We start from the raw sequence: 21,332 nt of genomic DNA, 5'->3' as shown, positions 1-21,332 counted from the left end.
ATTAGGCTATTGAGTTGGACGATCAGCCATGATCGTAACAAATGGCGGAACAGGCTCGAAGGGCCAAATGGCCTCCTCCTGCTCCTATCTTCTATGTTTCTATACTGTTTGGGTAATGGTTCCAGCCACATACTGTGTGAATGTTGCTTCATTGGCTGCACCAGGAAAGACAAAGACCAGAAGGGCAAAGCTTTGTGTAAAGGGTGAATAGCAATTATGCAAATGGCTAATATATATCATCAGTGATGTCAGATCAGAAGTCTCTGCAACTGTACTCTGTACAGTTCTGGTCACCCTATTATAGAAAGGATATTATTAAACTAGAAAGAGTGCAGAAAAGATTTACTAGGATGCTACCGGGACTTGATGGATTGAGTTATAAGGAGAGGCTGGATAGACTGGGACTTTTTTCTCTGGAGCGTAGAAGGCTGAGGGGTGACCTTATAGAGGTCTATAAAATAATGAGGGGCACAGATCAGCCAGATCGTCAATATCTTTTCCCAAAGGTAGGGGAGTCTAAAACTCGAGGGCGTAGGTTTAAGATGCGAGGGGAGAGATACAAAAGTGTCCAGACGGGCAATTTCTTCACACAGAAGGTTGTGAGTGTTTGGAACAAGCTGCCAGAGGTAGTAGTAGAGGCGGGTACAATTTTGTCTTTTAAAAATCGTCGAGACAGTTACATGGGTAAGATGGGTAGAGGGGGATATGGGCCAAATGCGGGCAATTGGGACTAGCCACTTTGGTAATAATAATAGACAGATTATTACTTGAGTGGGTGTAAATTGAGAAAGGCGGATACTCAGCGAGACCTTGGTGTCCTCGTGCATCTGTTGCTGAAAGTAGGTGCACAGATACAGAAATGTGTAAAGAAGGCAAATGGCATGTGAGCCTTCATCAACTGAGTAAAAAGCCTCTCTCTTCTTTCCTTCCAGCGACGCTCGGCCTCAGAATTCTCGGGTATTGCCACTCGTAGCACTCTCGGGCAGGAGCCCCGGTCAATGCTGTCTAAACTCACCGCTTCAGGTAACAAAAGTTGAGACACGGACTGAAATTTTTTTGTTGTCGTCTGTCATTTCAAGAGTTACAGAAACATGTTGAAAATCAAATCATGCAGAATAATGTAACCCAAAAAAATTCCACAAATCCACGTTGTCAATTCAGGTGTTGTATTTCCAAATGCATTTATGAACCAGTCCCCTACAGGTGCTGAATCTCACTGGGATACAGTTCCTGAAGGTGCTGACTCTCACTGGGGGACAGTTCCTGAAGGTGCTGCCTCTCACTGGGGGACAGTTCCTGAAGGTGCTGCCTCTCACTGGGGGACAGTTCCTGAAGGTGCTGACTCTCACTGGGATACAGTTCCTGAAGGAGCTGCCTCTCACTGGGGGACAGTTCCTGAAGGTGCTGACTCTCACTGGGATACAGTTCCTGAAGGGGCTGACTCTCACTGGGATACAGTTCCTGAAGGTGCTGACTCTCACTGGGATACAGTTCCTGAAGGTGCTGACTCTCACTGGGATACAGTTCCTGAAGGTGCTGACTCTCACTGGGATACAGTTCCTGAAGGTGCTGACTCTCACTGGGATACAGTTCCTGAAGGTGCTGACTCTCACTGGGATACAGTTCCTGAAGGTGCTGACTCTCACTGGGATACAGTTCCTGAAGGTGCTGACTCTCACTGGGATACAGTTCCTGAAGGTGCTGACTCTCACTGGGATACAGTTCCTGAAGGTGCTGACTCTCACTGGGATACAGTTCCTGAAGGTGCTGACTCTCACTGGGGGACAGTTCCCAGACAGTGTGAACACATGGTCAGTTATTTAACAGTTTTTCACTCACTATTCCACACATTGCTTGATGTCACTCAGCTGCAGGGTGCTAACGGTGACAGGCACCATTACTGGCATGGGGAGAATGAACTGGGAAATCTTAGTTCAGAGGGTGAGAGTTGACGGGCTCGGACTGACTGCTTGGACTCATTGCTGGTGTTTCCCGTTCCTGTTGCTGACTAGTTGTTGGTGTTTCTCGTTGCTGTTGCTGACTAGTTGTTGGTGTTTCTAGTTCCTGTTGCTGACTAGTTGCTGGTGTTTCCCGTTGCTGTTGCTGACTAGTTGTTGGTGTTTCTCGTTGCTGTTGCTGACTAGTTGCTGGTGTTTCCCGTTGCTGTTGCTGACTAGTTGTTGGTGTTTCTCGTTGCTGTTGCTGACTAGTTGTTGGTGTTTCTAGTTGCTGTTGCTGACTAGTTGTTGGTGTTTCTCGTTGCTGTTGCTGACTAGTTGTTGGTGTTTCTAGTTGCTGTTGCTGACTAGTTGTTGGTGTTTCTCGTTGCTGTTGCTGACTAGTTGTTGGTGTTTCTAGTTGCTGTTGCTGACTAGTTGCTGGTGTTTCTAGTTGCTGTTGCTGACTAGTTGCTGGTGTTTCTAGTTGCTGTTGCTGACTAGTTGCCGGTGTTTCTAGTTGCTGTTGCTGACTAGTTGCTGGTGTTTCTAGTTGCTGTTGCTGACTAGTTGCTGGTGTGTCTCATTGCTGTTGCTGACTAGTTGTTGGTGTTTCTAGTTGCTGTTGCTGACTAGTTGCTGTTGCTGACTAGTTGCTGGTGTTTCTAGTTGCTGTTGCTGACTAGTTGCTGGTGTTTCTAGTTGCTGTTGCTGACTAGTTGCCGGTGTTTCTAGTTGCTGTTGCTGACTAGTTGTTGGTGTTTCTCGTTGCTGACTAGTTGTTGGTGTTTCTAGTTGCTGTTGCTGACTAGTTGCTGGTGTTTCTAGTTGCTGTTGCTGACTAGTTGTTGGTGTGTCTAGTTGCTGTTGCTGACTAGTTGCTGGTGTTTCTAGTTCCTGTTGCTGACTAGTTGTTGGTGTTTCTAGTTCCTGTTGCTGACTAGTTGCCGGTGTTTCTAGTTGCTGTTGCTGACTAGTTGTTGGTGTTTCCCGTTGCTGTTGCTGACTAGTTGCTGGTGTTTCTAGTTGCTGTTGCTGACTAGTTGTTGGTGTTTCTAGTTCCTGTTGCTGACTAGTTGCCGGTGTTTCTAGTTGCTGTTGCTGACTAGTTGTTGGTGTTTCCCGTTGCTGTTGCTGACTAGTTGCTGGTGTTTCTAGTTGCTGTTGCTGACTAGTTGTTGTTGTTTCTAGTTGCTGTTGCTGACTAGTTGCCGGTGTTTCTAGTTGCTGTTGCTGACTAGTTGTTGGTGTTTCCCGTTGCTGTTGCTGACTAGTTGCTGGTGTTTCTAGTTGCTGTTGCTGACTAGTTGTTGTTGTTTCTAGTTGCAGTTGCTGACTAGTTGCTGGTGTTTCTCGTTGCTGTTGCTGACTAGTTGCTGGTGTTTCTAGTTCCTGTTGCTGACTAGTTGCCGGTGTTTCTAGTTGCTGTTGCTGACTAGTTGCTGGTGTTTCTAGTTGCTGTTGCTGACTAGTTGGTGGTGTTTCTAGTTGCTGTTGCTGACTAGTTGTTGGTGTTTCTCGTTGCAGTTGCTGACTAGTTGTTGTTGTTTCTAGTTCCTGTTGCTGACTAGTTGCTGGTGTTTCTAGTTGCTGTTGCTGACTAGTTGCTGGTGTGTCTAGTTGCTGTTGCTGACTAGTTGTTGGTGTTTCTAGTTGCTGTTGCTGACTAGTTGCTGGTGTGTCTAGTTGCTGTTGCTGACTAGTTGTTGGTGTTTCTAGTTGCTGTTGCTGACTAGTTGTTGGTGTTTCTAGTTGCTGTTGCTGACTAGTTGCTGGTGTTTCTAGTTGCTGTTGCTGACTAGTTGCTGGTGTTTCTCGTTGCAGTTGCTGACTAGTTGTTGGTGTTTCTCGTTGCAGTTGCTGACTAGTTGTTGGTGTTTCTAGTTGCTGTTGCTGACTAGTTGTTGGTGTTTCTCGTTGCAGTTGCTGACGAGTTGCTGGTGTTTCTAGTTGCTGTTGCTGACTAGTTGTTGGTGTTTCTAGTTGCTGTTGCTGACTAGTTGTTGGTGTTTCTAGTTGCTGTTGCTGACTAGTTGTTGGTGTTTCTAGTTGCTGCTGCTGACTAGTTGCCGGTGTTTCTAGTTGCTGTTGCTGACTAGTTGCTGGTGTTTCTAGTTCCTGTTGCTGACTAGTTGCCGGTGTTTCTAGTTGCTGTTGCTGACTAGTTGCTGGTGTTTCTAGTTGCTGTTGCTGACTAGTTGGTGGTGTTTCTAGTTGCTGTTGCTGACTAGTTGGTGGTGTTTCTAGTTGCTGTTGCTGACTAGTTGCTGGTGTTTCTAGTTGCTGTTGCTGACTAGTTGGTGGTGTTTCTAGTTGCTGTTGCTGACTAGTTGTTGTTGTTTCTAGTTGCAGTTGCTGACTAGTTGTTGTTGTTTCTAGTTGCTGTTGCTGACTAGTTGTTGGTGTTTCTCGTTGCTGTTGCTGACTAGTTGCTGGTGTTTCTCGTTGCTGTTGCTGACTAGTTGTTGGTGTTTCTAGTTCCTGTTGCTGACTAGTTGCTGGTGTGTCTAGTTGCTGTTGCTGACTAGTTGTTGGTGTTTCTAGTTCCTGTTGCTGACTAGTTGTTGGTGTTTCTAGTTCCTGTTGCTGACTAGTTGCCGGTGTTTCTAGTTGCTGTTGCTGACTAGTTGCTGGTGTTTCTAGTTGCTGTTGCTGACTAGTTGTTGGTGTTTCTCGTTGCAGTTGCTGACTAGTTGTTGTTGTTTCTAGTTCCTGTTGCTGACTAGTTGCTGGTGTGTCTAGTTGCTGTTGCTGACTAGTTGTTGGTGTTTCTAGTTGCTGTTGCTGACTAGTTGCTGGTGTTTCTAGTTCCTGTTGCTGACTAGTTGGTGGTGTTTCTAGTTGCTGTTGCTGACTAGTTGTTGGTGTTTCTCGTTGCAGTTGCTGACTAGTTGTTGTTGTTTCTAGTTCCTGTTGCTGACTAGTTGCTGGTGTGTCTAGTTGCTGTTGCTGACTAGTTGCTGGTGTTTCTAGTTGCTGTTGCTGACTAGTTGCTGGTGTTTCTCGTTGCAGTTGCTGACTAGTTGTTGGTGTTTCTAGTTGCTGTTGCTGACTAGTTGCTGGTGTTTCCCGTTGCTGTTGCTGACTAGTTGCTGGTGTGTCTAGTTGCTGTTGCTGACTAGTTGTTGGTGTTTCTCGTTGCAGTTGCTGACTAGTTGCTGGTGTTTCTCGTTGCTGTTGCTGACTAGTTGTTGGTGTTTCTAGTTGCTGTTGCTGACTAGTTGTTGGTGTTTCTCGTTGCAGTTGCTGACGAGTTGCTGGTGTTTCTAGTTGCTGTTGCTGACTAGTTGTTGGTGTTTCTAGTTGCTGTTGCTGACTAGTTGTTGGTGTTTCTAGTTGCTGTTGCTGACTAGTTGTTGGTGTGTCTAGTTGCTGCTGCTGACTAGTTGTTGGTGTTTCTAGTTGCTGTTGCTGACTAGTTGTTGGTGTGTCTAGTTGCTGCTGCTGACTAGATGTTGGTGTTTCTCGTTGCAGTTGCTGACGAGTTGCTGGTGTTTCTCGTTGCTGTTGCTGACTAGTTGTTGGTGTTTCTAGTTGCTGTTGCTGACTAGTTGCTGGTGTTTCTAGTTGCTGTTGCTGACTAGTTGCTGGTGTTTCTCGTTGCAGTTGCTGACTAGTTGTTGGTGTTTCTCGTTGCAGTTGCTGACGAGTTGCTGGTGTGTCTAGTTGCTGTTGCTGACTAGTTGCTGGTGTGTCTAGTTGCTGTTGCTGACTAGTTGTTGGTGTTTCTAGTTGCTGTTGCTGATAAGTTGTTGGTGTTTCTCGTTGCTGTTGCTGACTAGTTGTTGGTGTTTCTCGTTGCTGTTGCTGACTAGTTGCTGGTGTTTCTCGTTGCTGTTGCTGACTAGTTGCTGGTGTGTCTAGTTGCTGTTGCTGACTAGTTGTTGGTGTGTCTAGTTGCTGTTGCTGACTAGTTGCTGGTGTGTCTAGTTGCTGTTGCTGACTAGTTGCTGGTGTTTCTAGTTGCTGTTGCTGACTAGTTGCTGGTGTTTCTAGTTCCTGTTGCTGACTAGTTGTTGGTGTTTCTAGTTGCTGTTGCTGACTAGTTGCTGGTGTTTCTAGTTGCTGTTGCTGACTAGTTGGTGGTGTTTCTCGTTGCTGTTGCTGACTAGTTGCTGGTGTTTCTAGTTGCTGTTGCTGACTAGTTGCTGGTGTTTCTCGTTGCTGTTGCTGACTAGTTGCTGGTGTTTCTAGTTGCTGTTGCTGACTAGTTGCTGGTGTTTCTCGTTGCAGACTAGTTGTTGGTGTTTCTAGTTGCTGTTGCTGACTAGTTGCTGGTGTTTCTAGTTGCTGTTGCTGACTAGTTGCTGGTGTTTCTAGTTGCTGTTGCTGACTAGTTGCTGGTGTTTCCAGTTGCTGTTGCTGACTAGTTGCTGCTGTGTCCAGTTGCTGTTGCTGACTAGTTGCTGGTGTTTCCAGTTGCTGTTGCTGACTAGTTGCTGGTGTTTCCAGTTGCTATTGCTGACTAGTTGTTGGTGTTTCTAGTTCCTGTTGCTGACTAGTTGCTGGTGTTTCTAGTTGCTGTTGCTGACTAGTTGCTGGTGTTTCTAGTTGCTGTTGCTGACTAGTTGCTGGTGTTTCTCGTTGCTGTTGCTGACTAGTTGTTGGTGTCTCTAGTTGCTGTTGCTGACTAGTTGTTGGTGTTTCTAGTTGCTGTTGCTGACTAGTTGCTGGTGTGTCTAGTTGCTGTTGCTGACTAGTTGCTGGTGTTTCTCGTTGCTGCTGCTGACTAGTTGTTGGTGTGTCTAGTTCCTGTTGCTGACTAGTTGCTGGTGTTTCTAGTTCCTGTTGCTGACTAGTTGCTGGTGTTTCTCGTTGCTGTTGCTGACTAGTTGCTGGTGTGTCTAGTTCCTGTTGCTGACTAGTTGCTGGTGTTTCCCGTTGCTGTTGCTGACTAGTTGCTGGTGTGTCTAGTTGCTGTTGCTGACTAGTTGCTGGTGTTTCTAGTTGCTGTTGCTGACTAGTTGCTGGTGTGTCTAGTTGCTGTTGCTGACTAGTTGCTGGTGTTTCTAGTTCCTGTTGCTGACTAGTTGCTGGTGTTTCTAGTTCCTGTTGCTGACTAGTTGCTGGTGTTTCTAGTTGCTGTTGCTGACTAGTTGCTGGTGTTTCTCGTTGCTGTTGCTGACTAGTTGTTGGTGTTTCTAGTTGCTGTTGCTGACTAGTTGCTGGTGTGTCTAGTTGCTGTTGCTGACTAGTTGCTGGTGTTTCTAGTTGCTGTTGCTGACTAGTTGCTGGTGTGTCTAGTTGCTGTTGCTGACTAGTTGCTGGTGTTTCTAGTTCCTGTTGCTGACTAGTTGCTGGTGTTTCTAGTTGCTGTTGCTGACTAGTTGCTGGTGTTTCTCGTTGCTGTTGCTGACTAGTTGTTGGTGTTTCTAGTTCCTGTTGCTGACGAGTTGCTGGTGTGTCTAGTTGCTGTTGCTGACTAGTTGTTGGTGTTTCTAGTTGCTGTTGCTGACTAGTTGTTGGTGTTTCCCGTTGCTGTTGCTGACTAGTTGTTGTTGTTTCTAGTTCCTGTTGCTGACTAGTTGCTGGTGTTTCTAGTTCCTGTTGCTGACTAGTTGTTGGTGTGTCTAGTTGCTGTTGCTGACTAGTTGCTGGTGTGTCTAGTTGCTGTTGCTGACTAGTTGCTGGTGTGTCTAGTTGCTGTTGCTGACTAGTTGCTGGTGTGTCTAGTTGCTGTTGCTGACTAGTTGTTGGTGTTTCTAGTTGCTGTTGCTGACTAGTTGTTGGTGTGTCTAGTTGCTGTTGCTGACTAGTTGCTGGTGTGTCTAGTTGCTGTTGCTGACTAGTTGCTGGTGTGTCTAGTTGCTGTTGCTGACTAGTTGTTGGTGTGTCTAGTTGCTGTTGCTGACTAGTTGCTGGTGTGTCTAGTTGCTGTTGCTGACTAGTTGTTGGTGTTTCTAGTTGCTGTTGCTGACTAGTTGCTGGTGTTTCTAGTTGCTGTTGCTGACTAGTTGTTGGTGTTTCTAGTTGCAGTTGCTGACTAGTTGCTAGTGTTTCTAGTTGCTGTTGCTGACTAGTTGTTGGTGTTTCTAGTTCCTGTTGCTGACGAGTTGCTGGTGTGTCTAGTTGCTGTTGCTGACTAGTTGTTGGTGTTTCTAGTTCCTGTTGCTGACGAGTTGCTGGTGTGTCTAGTTGCTGACTAGTTGTTGGTGTTTCTAGTTGCTGTTGCTGGCTAGTTGTTGGTGTTTCTAGTTGCTGTTGCTGACTAGTTGTTGGTGTCTCTAGTTGCTGTTGCTGACTAGTTGCTGGTGTGTCTAGTTGCTGTTGCTGACTAGTTGTTGGTGTGTCTAGTTGCTGTTGCTGACTAGTTGCTGGTGTGTCTAGTTGCTGTTGCTGACTAGTTGCTGGTGTTTCTAGTTGCTGTTGCTGACTAGTTGCTGGTGTGTCTAGTTGCTGTTGCTGACTAGTTGTTGGTGTGTCTAGTTGCTGTTGCTGACTAGTTGTTGGTGTTTCTAGTTGCTGTTGCTGACTAGTTGTTGGTGTTTCTAGTTGCTGTTGCTGACTAGTTGTTGGTGTGTCTAGTTGCTGTTGCTGACTAGTTGCTGGTGTGTCCAGTTGCTGTTGCTGACTAGTTGTTGGTGTTTCTAGTTGCTGTTGCTGACGGGTTGTTGGTGTTTCTAGTTCCTGTTGCTGACTAGTTGTTGATGTGTCTAGTTGCTATTGCTGACTAGTTGCTGGTGTTTCTAGTTGCTGTTGCTGACTAGTTGTTGGTGTTTCTAGTTGCTGTTGCTGACTAGTTGTTGATGTGTCTAGTTGCTGTTGCTGACTAGTTGCTAGTGTTTCTAGTTGCTGTTGCTGACTAGTTGCTGGTGTTTCTAGTTGCTGTTGCTGACTAGTTGTTGGTGTGTCTAGTTGCTGTTGCTGACTAGTTGCTGGTGTTTCTAGTTGCTGTTGCTGACTAGTTGTTGGTGTGTCTAGTTGCTGTTGCTGACAAGTTGTTGGTGTTTCTAGTTGCTGTTGCTGACGGGTTGTTGGTGTTTCTAGTTGCTATTGCTGACTAGTTGCTGGTGTTTCTAGTTGCTGTTGCTGACTAGTTGTTGGTGTTTCTAGTTGCTGTTGCTGACTAGTTGTTGATGTTTCTAGTTGCTGTTGCTGACTAGTTGCTAGTGTTTCTAGTTGCTGTTGCTGACTAGTTGCTGGTGTGTCTAGTTGCGGTTGCTGACTAGTTGCTGGTGTGTCTAGTTGCTGTTGCTGACTAGTTGCTGGTCTTTCTCGTTGCTGTTGCTGACTAGTTGTTGGTGTTTCTAGTTCCTGTTGCTGACTAGTTGCTGGTGTGTCTAGTTGCTGTTGCTGACTAGTTGCTGGTGTTTCTCGTTGCTGTTGCTGACTAGTTGTTGGTGTTTCTAGTTCCTGTTGCTGACTAGTTGTTGGTGTTTCTAGTTGCTGTTGCTGACTGGTTGTTGGTGTTTCTAGTTGCTGTTGCTGACTAGTTGCTGGTGTTTCTAGTTGCTGTTGCTGACTAGTTGCTGGTGTTTCTAGTTGCTGTTGCTGACTGGTTGTTGGTGTTTCTAGTTGCTGTTGCTGACTAGTTGCTGGTGTTTCTAGTTGCTGTTGCTGGTGTTTCTAGTTGCTGTTGCTGACTAGTTGCTGGTGTGTCTAGTTGCTGTTGTTGACTAGTTGCTGCTGTGTCCAGTTGCTGTTGCTGACTAGTTGCTGGTGTTTCTCGTTGCTGTTGCTGACTAGTTGTTGGTGTTTCTCGTTGCTGTTGCTGACTAGTTGTTGGTGTTTCTCGTTGCTGTTGCTGACTAGTTGCTGGTGTTTCTAGTTGCTGTTGCTGACTAGTTGTTGGTGTGTCTAGTTGCTGTTGCTGACTGGTTGTTGGTGTTTCTCGTTGCTGTTGCTGACTAGTTGCTGGTGTTTCTAGTTGCTGTTGCTGACTAGTTGTTGGTGTGTCTAGTTGCTGTTGCTGACTGGTTGTTGGTGTTTCTCGTTGCTGTTGCTGACTAGTTGTTGGTGTGTCTAGTTGCTGTTGCTGACTAGTTGTTGGTGTGTCTAGTTGCTGTTGCTGACTGGTTGTTGGTGTTTCTCGTTGCTGTTGCTGACTAGTTGCTGGTGTGTCTAGTTGCTGTTGCTGACTAGTTGTTGGTGTGTCTAGTTGCTGTTGCTGACTGGTTGTTGGTGTTTCTCGTTGCTGTTGCTGACTAGTTGTTGGTGTGTCTAGTTGCTGTTGCTGACTGGTTGTTGGTGTTTCTCGTTGCTGTTGCTGACTAGTTGCTGGTGTGTCTAGTTGCTGTTGCTGACTAGTTGTTGGTGTGTCTAGTTGCTGTTGCTGACTGGTTGTTGGTGTTTCTCGTTGCTGTTGCTGACTAGTTGTTGGTGTGTCTAGTTGCTGTTGCTGACTGGTTGTTGGTGTTTCTCGTTGCTGTTGCTGACTAGTTGCTGGTGTTTCTAGTTGCTGTTGCTGACTAGTTGCTGGTGTTTCTAGTTGCTGTTGCTGACTGGTTGTTGGTGTTTCTCGTTGCTGTTGCTGACTAGTTGTTGGTGTGTCTAGTTCCTGTTGCTGACTAGTTGCTGGTGTTTCTCGTTGCTGTTGCTGACTAGTTGCTGGTGTTTCTAGTTGCTGTTGCTGGTGTTTCTAGTTGCTGTTGCTGACTAGTTGCTGGTGTGTCTAGTTGCTGTTGCTGACTAGTTGCTGGTGTGTCTAGTTGCTGTTGTTGACTAGTTGCTGCTGTGTCCAGTTGCTGCTGCTGACTAGTTGCTGGTGTTTCTCGTTGCTGTTGCTGACTAGTTGCTGGTGTGTCTAGTTGCTGTTGCTGACTAGTTGTTGGTGTTTCCCGTTGCTGTTGCTGACTAGTTGTTGGTGTTTCTAGTTGCTGTTGCTGACTAGTTGCTGGTGTTTCTAGTTGCTGTTGCTGACTAGTTGTTGGTGTTTCTCGTTGCTGTTGCTGACTAGTTGCTGGTGTTTCTAGTTCATGTTGCTGACTAGTTGTTGGTGTTTCTAGTTGCTGTTGCTGACTAGTTGTTGGTGTTTCTAGTTGCTGTTGCTGACTAGTTGTTGGTGTTTCTCGTTGCTGTTGCTGACTAGTTGCTGGTGTTTCTAGTTCATGTTGCTGACTAGTTGTTGGTGTTTCTCGTTGCTGTTGCTGACTAGTTGTTGGTGTTTCTAGTTGCTGTTGCTGACTAGTTGTTGGTGTTTCTAGTTGCTGTTGCTGACTAGTTGTTGGTGTTTCTCGTTGCTGTTGCTGACTAGTTGTTGGTGTTTCTAGTTGCTGTTGCTGACTAGTTGTTGGTGTTTCTAGTTGCTATTGCTGACTAGTTGTTGGTGTTTCTAGTTGCTGTTGCTGACTAGTTGCTGGTGTTTCTAGTTGCTGTTGCTGACTAGTTGTTGGTGTTTCTAGTTGCTGTTGCTGACTAGTTGCTGGTGTTTCTAGTTCATGTTGCTGACTAGTTGTTGGTGTTTCTCGTTGCTGTTGCTGACTAGTTGTTGGTGTTTCTAGTTGCTGTTGCTGACTAGTTGTTGGTGTTTCTAGTTGCTGTTGCTGACTAGTTGTTGGTGTTTCTCGTTGCTGTTGCTGACTAGTTGCTGGTGTTTCTAGTTGCTGTTGCTGACTAGTTGCTGGTGTGTCTAGTTGCTGTTGCTGACTAGTTGTTGGTGTTTCTCGTTGCTGTTGCTGACTAGTTGCTGGTGTTTCTAGTTGCTGTTGCTGACTAGTTGTTGGTGTTTCTAGTTGCTGTTGCTGACTAGTTGCTGGTGTTTCTAGTTGCTATTGCTGACTAGTTGCTGGTGTGTCTAGTTGCTGTTGCTGACTAGTTGCTGGTGTTTCTAGTTGCTATTGCTGACTAGTTGCTGGTGTGTCTAGTTGCTGTTGCTGACTAGTTGCTGGTGTTTCTAGTTGCTGTTGCTGACTAGTTGCTGGTGTGTCTAGTTGCTGTTGCTGACTAGTTGTTGGTGTTTCTCATTGCTGTTGCTGACTAGTTGCCGGTGTTTCTAGTTGCTGTTGCTGACTAGTTGTTGGTGTCTCTAGTTGCTGTTGCTGACTAGTTGCTGGTGTTTCTAGTTGCTATTGCTGACTAGTTGTTGGTGTTTCTCGTTGCTGTTGCTGACTAGTTGCTGGTGTTTCTAGTTGCTATTGTTGACGAGTTGCTGGTGTTTCTAGTTGCTGTGGCTGACTAGTTTCTGGTGTTTCTAGTTGCTGTTGCTGACTAGTTGCTGGTGTGTCTAGTTGCTGTTGCTGACTAGTTGTTGGTGTTTCTCGTTGCTGTTGCTGACTAGTTGTTGGTGTTTCTCGTTGCTGTTGCTGACTAGTTGCTGGTCTTTCTAGTTGCTGTTGCTGACTAGTTGTTGGTGTTTTTAGTTGCTGTTGCTGACTAGTTGTTGGTGTTTCTAGTTGCTGTTGCTGTTGCTGACTAGTTGTTGGTGTGTCTAGTTGCTGTTGCTGACGAGTTGTTGGTGTTTCTAGTTGCTGTTGCTGACGGGTTGTTGGTGTTTCTAGTTGCTATTGCTGACTAGTTGCTGGTGTTTCTAGTTGCTGTTGCTGACTAGTTGTTGGTGTTTCTAGTTGCTGTTGCTGACTAGTTGTTGATGTTTCTAGTTGCTGTTGCTGACTAGTTGCTAGTGTTTCTAGTTGCTGTTGCTGACTAGTTGCTGGTGTGTCTAGTTGCGGTTGCTGACTAGTTGCTGGTGTGTCTAGTTGCTGTTGCTGACTAGTTGCTGGTGTTTCTCGTTGCTGTTGCTGACTAGTTGTTGGTGTTTCTAGTTCCTGTTGCTGACTAGTTGCTGGTGTGTCTAGTTGCTGTTGCTGACGTTTCTCGTTGCTGTTGCTGACTAGTTGTTGGTGTTTCTAGTTGCTGTTGCTGACTAGTTGCTGGTCTTTCTAGTTGCTGTTGCTGACTAGTTGTTGGTGTTTCTAGTTGCTGTTGCTGACTGGTTGTTGGTGTTTCTAGTTGCTGTTGCTGACTAGTTGCTGGTGTTTCTAGTTGCTGTTGCTGACTAGTTGCTGGTGTTTCTCGTTGCTGTTGCTGACTAGTTGTTGGTTTTTCTAGTTGCTGTTGCTGACTAGTTGCTGCTGTGTCCAGTTGCTGTTGCTGACTAGTTGCTGGTGTTTCTCGTTGCTGCTGCTGACTAGTTGTTGGTGTGTCTAGTTGCTGTTGCTGACTAGTAGCTGGTGTTTCTAGTTGCTGTTGCTGACTAGTTGCTGGTGTTTCTAGTTGCTGTTGCTGACTAGTTGCTGGTGTTTCTCGTTGCTGTTGCTGACTGGTTGTTGGTGTTTCTAGTTGCTGTTGCTGACTAGTTGCTGGTGTGTCTAGTTGCTGTTGCTGACTAGTTGTTGGTGTTTCTCGTTGCTGTTGCTGACTAGTTGCTGGTGTTTCTAGTTGCTGTTGCTGACTAGTTGCTGGTGTTTCTAGTTGCTATTGCTGACTAGTTGTTGGTGTTTCTCGTTGCTGTTGCTGACTAGTTGCTGGTCTTTCTAGTTGCTGTTGCTGACTAGTTGTTGGTGTTTCTAGTTGCTGTTGCTGACTAGTTGTTGGTGTTTCTAGTTGCTGTTGCTGTTGCTGACTAGTTGTTGGTGTGTCTAGTTGCTGTTGCTGACGAGTTGTTGGTGTTTCTAGTTGCTGTTGCTGACGGGTTGTTGGTGTTTCTAGTTGCTATTGCTGACTAGTTGCTGGTGTTTCTAGTTGCTGTTGCTGACTAGTTGTTGGTGTTTCTAGTTGCTGTTGCTGACTAGTTGTTGATGTTTCTAGTTGCTGTTGCTGACTAGTTGCTAGTGTTTCTAGTTGCTGTTGCTGACTAGTTGCTGGTGTGTCTAGTTGCGGTTGCTGACTAGTTGCTGGTGTGTCTAGTTGCTGTTGCTGACTAGTTGCTGGTGTTTCTCGTTGCTGTTGCTGACTAGTTGTTGGTGTTTCTAGTTCCTGTTGCTGACTAGTTGCTGGTGTGTCTAGTTGCTGTTGCTGACGTTTCTCGTTGCTGTTGCTGACTAGTTGTTGGTGTTTCTAGTTCCTGTTGCTGACTAGTTGTTGGTGTTTCTAGTTCCTGTTGCTGACTAGTTGTTGGTGTTTCTAGTTGCTGTTGCTGACTAGTTGCTGGTGTTTCTAGTTGCTATTGCTGACTAGTTGTTGGTGTTTCTAGTTGCTATTACTGACTAGTTGCTGGTGTTTCTAGTTGCTATTGCTGACTAGTTGTTGGTGTTTCTCGTTGCTGTTGCTGACTAGTTGCTGGTGTTTCTAGTTGCTGTTGCTGACTAGTTGTTGGTGTTTCTAGTTGCTGTTGCTGTTGCTGACTAGTTGTTGGTGTGTCTAGTTGCTGTTGCTGACGAGTTGTTGGTGTTTCTAGTTGCTGTTGCTGACTAGTTGCTGGTGTTTCTAGTTCCTGTTGCTGACTAGTTGCTGGTGTTTCTCGTTGCTGTTGCTGACTAGTTGTTGGTGTGTCTAGTTGCTGTTGCTGACTAGTTGCTGGTGTGTCTAGTTGCTGTTGCTGACTAGTTGTTGGTGTGTCTAGTTGCTGTTGCTGACTAGTTGCTGGTGTGTCTAGTTGCTGTTGCTGACTAGTTGTTGGTGTTTCTAGTTGCTGTTGCTGACTAGTTGTTGGTGTTTCTAGTTGCTGACTAGTTGTTGGTGTTTCTCGTTGCAGTTGCTGACTAGTTGCTAGTGTTTCTAGTTGCTGTTGCTGACTAGTTGTTGGTGTTTCTAGTTCCTGTTGCTGACGAGTTGCTGGTGTGTCTAGTTGCTGTTGCTGACTAGTTGCTGGTGTGTCTAGTTGCTGTTGCTGACTAGTTGTTGGTGTTTCTAGTTCCTGTTGCTGACGAGTTGCTGGTGTGTCTAGTTGCTGTTGCTGACTAGTTGTTGGTGTTTCTAGTTGCTGTTGCTGGCTAGTTGTTGGTGTTTCTAGTTGCTGTTGCTGACTAGTTGCTGGTGTTTCTCGTTGCTGTTGCTGACTAGTTGTTGGTGTCTCTAGTTGCTGTTGCTGACTAGTTGCTGGTGTGTCTAGTTGCTGTTGCTGACTAGTTGTTGGTGTGTCTAGTTGCTGTTGCTGACTAGTTGCTGGTGTGTCTAGTTGCTGTTGCTGACTAGTTGCTGGTGTGTCCAGTTGCTGTTGCTGACTAGTTGTTGGTGTTTCTAGTTGCTGTTGCTGACTAGTTGTTGATGTGTCTAGTTGCTGTTGCTGACTAGTTGCTAGTGTTTCTAGTTGCTGTTGCTGACTAGTTGCTGGTGTTTCTAGTTGCTGTTGCTGACTAGTTGTTGGTGTGTCTAGTTGCTGTTGCTGACTAGTTGCTGGTGTTTCTAGTTGCTGTTGCTGACTAGTTGTTGGTGTGTCTAGTTGCTGTTGCTGACGAGTTGTTGGTGTTTCTAGTTGCTGTTGCTGACGGGTTGTTGGTGTTTCTAGTTGCTATTGCTGACTAGTTGTTGGTGTTTCTCGTTGCTGTTGCTGACTAGTTGCTGGTGTTTCTAGTTGCTGTTGCTGACTAGTTGTTGGTGTTTCTAGTTGCTGTTGCTGACTAGTTGTTGATGTTTCTAGTTGCTGTTGCTGACTAGTTGCTAGTGTTTCTAGTTGCTGTTGCTGACTAGTTGCTGGTGTGTCTAGTTGCGGTTGCTGACTAGTTGCTGGTGTGTCTAGTTGCTGTTGCTGACTAGTTGCTGGTGTTTCTCGTTGCTGTTGCTGACTAGTTGTTGGTGTTTCTAGTTCCTGTTGCTGACTAGTTGCTGGTGTGTCTAGTTGCTGTTGCTGACTAGTTGCTGGTGTTTCTCGTTGCTGTTGCTGACTAGTTGTTGGTGTTTCTAGTTCCTGTTGCTGACTAGTTGTTGGTGTTTCTAGTTGCTGTTGCTGACTGGTTGTTGGTGTTTCTAGTTGCTGTTGCTGACTAGTTGCTGGTGTTTCTAGTTGCTGTTGCTGACTAGTTGCTGGTGTTTCTCGTTGCTGTTGCTGACTAGTTGCTGGTGTTTCTAGTTGCGGTTGCTGACTAGTTGCTGGTGTTTCTCGTTGCTGTTGCTGACTAGTTGCTGGTGTTTCTAGTTGCTGTTGCTGACTAGTTGCTGGTGTTTCTCGTTGCTGTTGCTGACTAGTTGTTGGTGTTTCTCGTTGCTGTTGCTGACTAGTTGCTGGTGTTTCTAGTTGCTGTTGCTGACTAGTTGCTGGTGTTTCTAGTTGCTGTTGCTGACTGGTTGTTGGTGTTTCTAGTTGCTGTTGCTGACTAGTTGCTGGTGTTTCTAGTTGCTGTTGCTGGTGTTTCTAGTTGCTGTTGCTGACTAGTTGCTGGTGTGTCTAGTTGCTGTTGCTGACTAGTTGCTGGTGTGTCTAGTTGCTGTTGCTGACTAGTTGTTGGTGTTTCTAGTTCCTGTTGCTGACTAGTTGCTGGTGTTTCTCGTTGCTGTTGCTGACTAGTTGCTGGTGTGTCTAGTTGCTATTGCTGACTAGTTGTTGGTGTGTCTAGTTGCTGTTGCTGACTAGTTGCTGGTGTGTCTAGTTGCTGTTGCTGACTAGTTGCTGGTGTGTCTAGTTGCTGTTGCTGACTAGTTGTTGGTGTTTCTAGTTGCTGTTGCTGACTAGTTGCTGGTGTTTCTAGTTGCGGTTGCTGACTAGTTGCTGGTGTTTCTAGTTGCTGTTGCTGACTAGTTGCTGCTGTGTCCAGTTGCTGTTGCTGACTAGTTGCTGGTGTTTCTAGTTGCTGTTGCTGACTAGTTGCTGGTGTTTCTAGTTGCGGTTGCTGACTAGTTGCTGGTGTTTCTAGTTGCTGTTGCTGACTAGTTGCTGGTGTGTCTAGTTGCTATTGCTGACTAGTTGTTGGTGTGTCTAGTTGCTGTTGCTGACTAGTTGCTGGTGTGTCTAGTTGCTGTTGCTGACTAGTTGCTGGTGTGTCTAGTTGCTGTTGCTGACTAGTTGTTGGTGTTTCTAGTTGCTGTTGCTGACTAGTTGCTGGTGTTTCTAGTTGCGGTTGCTGACTAGTTGCTGGTGTTTCTAGTTGCTGTTGCTGACTAGTTGCTGCTGTGTCCAGTTGCTGTTGCTGACTAGTTGTTGGTGTTTCTAGTTGCGGTTGCTGACTAGTTGCTGGTGTTTCTAGTTGCTGTTGCTGACTAGTTGCTGCTGTGTCCAGTTGCTGTTGCTGACTAGTTGCTGGTGTTTCTCGTTGCTGTTGCTGACTAGTTGCTGGTGTTTCTCGTTGCTGTTGCTGACTAGTTGTTGGTGTTTCTAGTTGCGGTTGCTGACTAGTTGTTGGTGTTTCTCGTTGCTGTTGCTGACTAGTTGCTGGTGTTTCTAGTTGCTGTTGCTGACTGGTTGTTGGTGTTTCTAGTTGCTGTTGCTGACTAGTTGTTGGTGTGTCTAGTTGCTGTTGCTGACTAGTTGCTGGTGTTTCTAGTTGCTGTTGCTGACTAGTTGTTGGTGTTTCTAGTTCCTGTTGCTGGTGTTTCTAGTTGCTGTTGCTGACTAGTTGCTGGTGTGTCTAGTTGCTGTTGCTGACTAGTTGCTGGTGTTTCTAGTTGCTGTTGCTGACTAGTTGCTGGTGTTTCTAGTTGCTGTTGCTGACTAGTTGCTGGTGTTTCTAGTTGCTGTTGCTGACTAGTTGTTGGTGTTTCTAGTTCCTGTTGCTGGTGTTTCTAGTTGCTGTTGCTGACTAGTTGCTGGTGTGTCTAGTTGCTGTTGCTGACTAGTTGCTGGTGTTTCTAGTTGCTGTTGCTGACTAGTTGCTGGTGTTTCTAGTTGCTGTTGCTGACTAGTTGTTGGTGTTTCTAGTTCCTGTTGCTGACTAGTTGCTGGTGTTTCTAGTTGCTGTTGCTGACTGGTTGTTGGTGTTTCTAGTTGCTGTTGCTGGTGTTTCTAGTTGCTGTTGCTGACTAGTTGTTGGTGTTTCTAGTTCCTGTTGCTGACTAGTTGCTGGTGTTTCTAGTTGCTGTTGCTGACTGGTTGTTGGTGTTTCTAGTTGCTGTTGCTGGTGTGTCTAGTTGCTGTTGCTGACTGGTTGTTGGTGTTTCTAGTTGCTGTTGCTGACTAGTTGCTGGTGTTTCTAGTTCCTGTTGCTGACTAGTTGCTGGTGTTTCTAGTTCCTGTTGCTGACTAGTTGCTGGTGTTTCTAGTTGCTGTTGCTGACTAGTTGCTGGTGTTTCTAGTTCCTGTTGCTGACTAGTTGCTGGTGTTTCTAGTTGCTGTTGCTGACTGGTTGTTGGTGTTTCTAGTTCCTGTTGCTGACTAGTTGCTGGTGTTTCTAGTTGCTGTTGCTGACTGGTTGTTGGTGTTTCTAGTTGCTGTTGCTGGTGTTTCTAGTTGCTGTTGCTGACTAGTTGCTGGTGTTTCTAGTTCATGTTGCTGACTAGTTGTTGGTGTTTCTCGTTGCTGTTGCTGACTAGTTGTTGGTGTTTCTCGTTGCTGTTGCTGACTAGTTGCTGGTGTGTCTAGTTGCTGTTGCTGACTAGTTGCTGGTGTGTCTAGTTGCTGTTGCTGACTAGTTGCTGGTGTTTCTAGTTGCTGTTGCTGACTAGTTGCTGGTGTGTCTAGTTGCTGTTGCTGACTAGTTGCTGGTGTGTCTAGTTGCTGTTGCTGACTAGTTGTTGGTGTTTCTAGTTGCTGTTGCTGACTAGTTGTTGGTGTTTCTAGTTGCTGTTGCTGACTAGTTGCTGGTGTGTCTAGTTGCTGTTGCTGACTAGTTGTTGGTGTTTCTCATTGCTGTTGCTGACTAGTTGCTGGTGTTTCTAGTTGCTGTTGCTGACTAGTTGCTGGTGTTTCTAGTTGCTGTTGCTGACTAGTTGCTGGTGTTTCTAGTTGCTGTTGCTGACTAGTTGCTGGTGTTTCTAGTTCATGTTGCTGACTAGTTGCTGGTGTTTCTAGTTGCTGTTGCTGACTAGTTGCTGGTGTTTCTAGTTGCTGTTGCTGACTAGTTGCTGGTGTGTCTAGTTGCTGTTGCTGACTAGTTGCTGGTGTGTCTAGTTGCTGCTGCTGACTAGTTGCTGGTGTTTCTAGTTGCTGTTGCTGACTAGTTGTTGGTGTTTCTAGTTGCTGTTGCTGACTAGTTGCTGGTGTGTCTAGTTGCTGTTGCTGACTAGTTGCTGGTGTTTCTAGTTGCTGTTGCTGACTAGTTGCTGGTGTGTCTAGTTGCTGTTGCTGACTAGTTGTTGGTGTTTCTCATTGCTGTTGCTGACTAGTTGCTGGTGTGTCTAGTTGCTGTTGCTGACTAGTTGCTGGTCTTTCTAGTTGCTGTTGCTGACTAGTTGTTGGTGTCTCTAGTTGCTGTTGCTGACTAGTTGCTGGTGTTTCTAGTTGCTATTGCTGACTAGTTGTTGGTGTTTCTCGTTGCTGTTGCTGACTAGTTGCTGGTGTTTCTAGTTGCTGTGGCTGACTAGTTTCTGGTGTTTCTAGTTGCTGTTGCTGACTAGTTGCTGGTGTGTCTAGTTGCTATTGCTGACTAGTTGTTGGTGTTTCTCGTTGCTGTTGCTGACTAGTTGTTGGTGTTTCTCGTTGCTGTTGCTGACTAGTTGCTGGTCTTTCTAGTTGCTGTTGCTGACTAGTTGTTGGTGTTTCTAGTTGCTGTTGCTGACTAGTTGTTGGTGTTTCTAGTTGCTGTTGCTGTTGCTGACTAGTTGTTGGTGTGTCTAGTTGCTGTTGCTGACGAGTTGTTGGTGTTTCTAGTTGCTGTTGCTGACGGGTTGTTGGTGTTTCTAGTTGCTATTGCTGACTAGTTGCTGGTGTTTCTAGTTGCTGTTGCTGACTAGTTGTTGGTGTCTCTAGTTGCTATTGCTGACTAGTTGCTGGTGTTTCTAGTTGCTGTTGCTGACTAGTTGTTGGTGTTTCTAGTTGCTGTTGCTGACTAGTTGTTGATGTTTCTAGTTGCTGTTGCTGACTAGTTGCTAGTGTTTCTAGTTGCTGTTGCTGACTAGTTGCTGGTGTGTCCAGTTGCGGTTGCTGACTAGTTGCTGGTGTGTCTAGTTGCTGTTGCTGACTAGTTGCTGGTGTTTCTCGTTGCTGTTGCTGACTAGTTGTTGGTGTTTCTAGTTCCTGTTGCTGACTAGTTGCTGGTGTGTCTAGTTGCTGTTGCTGACGTTTCTCGTTGCTGTTGCTGACTAGTTGTTGGTGTTTCTAGTTCCTGTTGCTGACTAGTTGCTGGTGTGTCTAGTTGCTGTTGCTGACGTTTCTCGTTGCTGTTGCTGACTAGTTGTTGGTGTTTCTCGTTGCTGTTGCTGACTAGTTGTTGGTGTTTCTAGTTGCTGTTGCTGACTGGTTGTTGGTGTTTCTAGTTGCTGTTGCTGACTAGTTGCTGGTGTTTCTAGTTGCTGTTGCTGACGAGTTGCTGGTGTTTCTCGTTGCTGTTGCTGACGAGTTGCTGGTGTTTCTCGTTGCTGTTGCTGACTAGTTGTTGGTGTTTCTAGTTGCTGTTGCTGACGAGTTGCTGGTGTTTCTAGTTGCTGTTGCTGACGAGTTGCTGGTGTTTCTCGTTGCTGTTGCTGACTAGTTGCTGGTGTTTCTCGTTGCTGTTGCTGACTAGTTGCTGGTGTTTCTCGTTGCTGTTGCTGACTAGTTGCTGGTGTCTCTAGTTGCTGTTGCTGACTAGTTGCTGGTGTTTCTAGTTGCTGTTGCTGACTAGTTGCTGGTGTTTCTCGTTGCTGTTGCTGACTAGTTGTTGGTTTTTCTAGTTGCTGTTGCTGACTAGTTGCTGCTGTGTCCAGTTGCTGTTGCTGACTAGTTGCTGGTGTTTCTCGTTGCTGCTGCTGACTAGTTGTTGGTGTTTCTAGTTGCTGTTGCTGACTAGTTGCTGGTGTTTCTCGTTGCTGTTGCTGACTAGTTGCTGGTGTTTCTAGTTGCTGTTGCTGACTAGTTGCTGGTGTGTCTAGTTGCTGTTGCTGACTAGTTGTTGGTGTTTCTCGTTGCTGTTGCTGACTAGTTGCTGGTGTTTCTAGTTGCTGTTGCTGACTAGTTGCTGGTGTTTCTAGTTGCTATTGCTGACTAGTTGTTGGTGTTTCTCGTTGCTGTTGCTGACTAGTTGCTGGTCTTTCTAGTTGCTGTTGCTGACTAGTTGTTGGTGTTTCTAGTTGCTGTTGCTGACTAGTTGTTGGTGTTTCTAGTTGCTGTTGCTGACTAGTTGTTGGTGTTTCTAGTTGCTGTTGCTGACGGGTTGTTGGTGTTTCTAGTTGCTATTGCTGACTAGTTGCTGGTGTGTCTAGTTGCTGTTGCTGACTAGTTGTTGGTGTTTCTAGTTGCTGTTGCTGACGGGTTGTTGGTGTTTCTAGTTGCTATTGCTGACTAGTTGCTGGTGTTTCTAGTTGCTGTTGCTGACTAGTTGTTGGTGTTTCTAGTTGCTGTTGCTGACTAGTTGTTGATGTTTCTAGTTGCTGTTGCTGACTAGTTGCTAGTGTTTCTAGTTGCTGTTGCTGACTAGTTGCTGGTGTGTCTAGTTGCGGTTGCTGACTAGTTGCTGGTGTTTCTAGTTGCTGTTGCTGACTAGTTGCTGGTGTGTCTAGTTGCGGTTGCTGACT

General features: G+C 45.8%; 1 protein-coding gene across 6 annotated transcripts in view; it reads left to right on the top strand.

The window, feature by feature from the left end:
* specc1 (sperm antigen with calponin homology and coiled-coil domains 1) overlaps positions 1–21,332 on the top strand; it is a 275,302-nt gene that overhangs the window by 99,745 nt on the left and 154,225 nt on the right. For all 6 annotated transcript variants that reach the window (XR_013499063.1, XM_078224557.1, XM_078224561.1 and 3 more), the window contains exon 10: positions 933–1,023. Coding sequence is in view for 5 of the 6 variants with exons in the window: in XM_078224557.1 (XP_078080683.1) it covers positions 933–1,023 (91 nt within the window). In the remaining variant the exon portion in view is untranslated. The remainder of the gene's footprint in view (positions 1–932; positions 1,024–21,332) is intronic.

Source organism: Mustelus asterias, chromosome 12, assembly GCF_964213995.1.
Source record: "Mustelus asterias chromosome 12, sMusAst1.hap1.1, whole genome shotgun sequence".
In the NCBI taxonomy this organism is placed as follows: domain Eukaryota; kingdom Metazoa; phylum Chordata; class Chondrichthyes; order Carcharhiniformes; family Triakidae; genus Mustelus; species Mustelus asterias.
This window is presented reverse-complemented; position numbering and strand designations above follow the sequence as displayed.